Raw genomic sequence first — 4,228 nt, 5'->3', positions numbered from 1 at the left:
AATCCCAGCTAGCCGCATCCCCCAACTGTATGATGAAAAACCCAAGAGAAAAAACTTCTCAAAAGGGAACCGAACCACCAACAGGAGAATCTGTCCCCACACCCTCGAGCAACCCGGACTCAGCCCTCTCCAGCCCAGCAGGCAACCATAATGCTCGTAAAAGAGCGAGAGACGACGTATCAAAGACCCCATCTCGCCGCTCTCAACAAAAGTATGAATCCGTTGGTATCTGCATGCCAACTGTTCGACAGAAATTCTGAGAAGCTCATCACAAGCGTTCCTCTTCCTGTGCATCAAAAAACCAGCGCCCATATTGCTCCATTCCGAATGGAACTTCCAGCAAACTCTCAAGCAATCCCACATCAGACCTATTCCCCTCCGCACCTCCAAGGACCATGCAAGACCCGGACCTCGCACTCTACATCTTGATACGAAGATGACTATGAACCGCCATATCCATACGAACTGCATTCTTAATTTCATTAATCTCATGAGGCCACCAACCCTCAATTCTGCTGTCATTCGCCATAATATCCGCCGCCTTGTTTCCCTCACGATAGATGTGAGTAATTTGAAGATTAAAATCTTCAAGCAGTCTAAGCACTTCTCTCCAAGCTGCAAAGTATCTCCAGGGAACCGAAGTGATACGGTTATGAAGAATGTGAACAATATAAGCCGAATCTGATTCCACCCAAAGATGTAGCCAGCTCCGCCTGTGGGCAATACGAATAGCATAAATGACAGCTAGGAGTTCCGCTTCGAAAGCATATCCAATGCCGCCTTTAACATGAAAACAACCACGCACCCAAGCCCAATTGTCACGAAACACGCCCCCAGCCGCGATTTTACCAGGAGAACCGAGTGCCGAACCGTCAGTATTGACCTTCATCCATTGCGTAGCAGGCGGCCACCAATGGACATTAATAGTTTCAGGAGGGGGGGCTGCACGAGAGGCAACCCCAAGCTGCCGCAGAACAATATAATCCTCCCAAGAATTATAAATATGTCCCATGCAAGGAAAAACCTTCTCCGTCTCAAGAAAAGTAGAGCGAATAAACTTAACAGTAGCAAGCTTATTCCACTTAGCATTCTCGAAGATACAAAGATTGCGAGCATTCCAAATAGTCCAAAGCATGGTGATAATGCCAAGCTTCCAATAAGCTCCAATTTGTGGGCTAAGCTTTCTGTTCCAAGAATACACCAGCATGCTGTGAATGTCGGGACTAGCAAGGGCCTGTTCAAAACGAAACCAAGCGAAGAAATCCTTCCAAAGAGGCTCAATTTGGCTGCACTTCCAGAAAATATGGTCAATCGTTTCCGCATTCTGAAAACAAAAAGTACAGTAGTTAGGCATAATCATCCCGTGCTTGATGAGCCTATCATGTGTGGGAAGACGGTTGTGTATTATACGCCAACAAGTAATGGATCTTCTTTCAGGAATATATTTCGCCCAAATCCAGTTTCCCCATAACACCGAGGGATGTCGATGTCCATGATGTTTAGAAGCAAGCTTTGCCGTCACCTCGCCATGAGTAGCAGGCTTCCAAAACCTCGTATCTGCTCCCTCCCCGATCGGAATCAGTAAAATGTCACAAACAATTTCGGGGTAGTTATTGATAAACTCCTGAGTAAAGTGCCAAACGCCCTCAAAGAAGTAATCAGCCACAGAGAAAGAGGGCTTTAAAAACGTAGGAAGGCCGCATTTTTCAGCAATAACATAACCAAGCCAGTCATCCAACCAAAAATTAGTCATATGTCCAGACCCCACGTGACAATAGGTGTCGTCCACAATGTCATCAATTTCATGACGAATACCCAACCAAATGGAAGAAGACGCCGTAGTCGAAGACATCCGGCTATGAGCATTCAGATATCGGCTATTCATCAAATTATAACCAAACTCCTTCCCTTTGATAATTTTCCAAGCAAGCTTCATCAGAAAGCATTTATTCATCATCTCAAAGGAGCGAACTCCGAGGCCTCCCTCTCCCTTGCTCGCACAAACCCTCGACCAGCTAACAGTGCAGGTAGCCTTCTTGAGAGTGCTACCGGTCCAAAGGAAATTACGACATTTAGCATCGAGGTCTTTAATCAGCGCTTTTGGCCACCTGTAAACTAACATGGAGTGAGTGACCGAGCTTTGGATAACCGACTTGATGAGGCACAGTCGACCGGCCATTGAAAGGTGCCGACCCTTCCAGCGCGAGAACTTGTTGATAATACGGTCGTGAATGGCACGAAAATATAAAGCGCGGGCTCTTCCCTGAAAGATGGGGACGCCCAGGTAGTTAAACGGCATTAATCCCGGAGCAAAATGCAAAGAATTAAGAATGGGCCGTCTTAACTGAGTCGGGACCTTATCACCAAAGTAAATGAACGATTTTTCCACACTGCAAATCTGGCCCGAAATGTCACCATAATACCCCAAAATTCTCTTGATAGTGATAGCATTTTGTATAGAAGCTTTGCAAAAAATCAAGATATCATCGGCATAAAATAAATGAGTGGGAAAGGGCTGCAATTTAGTCATCATCATAGGCGCAAGATGTCCGGACGACACACAATTTTGAAAAAGACAGCTGAGGACATCTTCGGCGATTCCAAAGAGAATCGGCGAAAGGGGATCCCCTTGTCTTACTCCCCGAGAGCAAGCAAAATAGCCCCAAGAATTACCATTGCAAAGAATCGAAATCCGAGCAGAGTGCAGAATCACATTAATCCAATCGACGAACCTCTGTTGAAACCCCAAGACCTTAAGCACATTAATCAGAAAATCCCAATTAAGCGTGTCAAAAGCCTTCTTGATATCAATCTTGCAAGCCATGTTCAGACCTTTGTTCGTACGACGCATACAGTTAACTCCCTCGGAACCAAGCATGATACAATCATGTATAGAACGGCCTTGAATGAAACCAAACTGGTTCCTAGTAACATAAGCCGCAGCCACCTTGCTCAACCGAACCGCCAAAACCTTAGCAATAATCTTGAAGAAGAAATTCGATAAAACAATAGGCCTAAGGTCCATAACCGTAGTGATATTCTCCTTTTTAGGAATAAGGATTAAAGTATTGGCGTTGCATCCAGAAGGCAGATAATTATTCAGAAAGAACATGCGAACTGCCGTGATAACGTCATCTTTGATAATAGACCAGCAACTTTGAAAAAACTTACCCGAGAAGCCATCCGGTCCAGGAGCACTCATCGCATCCATATCAAAAACCGCAGCCATAATTTCAGCTTCATCCGGAATACTACAAAGCTCATCATTATGAATGTCTGAGATAACGTGATCCAAAATAGCTTCAATGTGAACAATGTTTCTATCAATGGATCCAGGATCCTGGAAAAGATTAGAGAAAAACTGTGTCACATGTCGGGCAATCGCTTCCTCATCATGAACAATGTTGCCGTCGATCTCAAGACTCTCAATGTTCCTGTGTAACCTCTTGTAACGAAGCATATTATGGAAAAAAGAAGTATTTCTGTCGCCATCTTGTAACCATTTAACCCTACTCTTCTGCTGGAGGAAGCAAGCCTTTTTAGTAAGAGTAACATTAATCCTGGCTTGAGTCTGGATTTCTTTATTGAAGAGCTCATCCGAATAACCATTCTCCGAGATCAACGTTTGAACCTCCAAAAGATCCTGCTGCTGCTCAGCCAACATCACGTCTACATTACGAAACGTGTTCCTGTTCCAGTCTTTCAAACGAGCTCTAAGACGTTTCAGCTTAGTCATAACCTTGAAAATAGGGCAATTGGTATCAACGTCTTCATTCCAAGACAATTGCACCATCTCCTGAAAATCCGGATGAAGCGTCCACATATTAAGGAATCTAAAGAACCGTCTACGGGGAGCTTGAGAAAATTGGCATTTCAGAATCAAAGCCGAGTGATCAGAGGTTTATATATATATATATATATATATATATATTTTTAACTATGTATAATTTTATATTGATATAGAATATTTATTTTGATAGTAATTTTTTTAATATATATTTGCACTACCATTACAAATTATGTATGTAAATTTTATATTTCAATGTACGTAATTTTCATTAAATGACGATAATTTAATAATTTTATAGTATAACTTAATTTCAAAAAAATTAAATTTATTATGATCGTGCATTGCACGGGGTGCATACTAGTTTTTTAAAGAAACACAATGGATAGATATGCACTCTGTCATAATATCTTTAATTTACTTTATTGCATACGAAGTAAA

General features: G+C 42.5%; 1 protein-coding gene across 1 annotated transcript; it reads right to left on the bottom strand.

Annotated features, from left to right (window-relative positions):
* Positions 1-418: 418 nt before the first annotated feature.
* LOC131023144 (uncharacterized) lies at positions 419-3,823 on the bottom strand. The gene has a single exon (XM_057952692.1). The coding sequence runs from the start codon at positions 3,821-3,823 to the stop codon at positions 419-421; it is 3,405 nt and encodes a 1,134-aa protein (XP_057808675.1).
* Between the last annotated feature and the right edge of the window lie 405 nt (positions 3,824-4,228).

Source organism: Salvia miltiorrhiza, chromosome 4, assembly GCF_028751815.1.
Source record: "Salvia miltiorrhiza cultivar Shanhuang (shh) chromosome 4, IMPLAD_Smil_shh, whole genome shotgun sequence".
Classification (NCBI taxonomy): domain Eukaryota; kingdom Viridiplantae; phylum Streptophyta; class Magnoliopsida; order Lamiales; family Lamiaceae; genus Salvia; species Salvia miltiorrhiza.
Note: the sequence above shows the minus strand (reverse complement) of the source record. Positions and strands in the feature narration are given on the sequence as shown.

Bases quoted from the DNA above. Each gene is read 5' to 3' on its own strand.
- LOC131023144 (XM_057952692.1), bottom strand. From the start codon at position 3,823: ATGTGGACGCTTCATCCGGATTTTCAGGAGATGGTGCAATTGTCTTGG.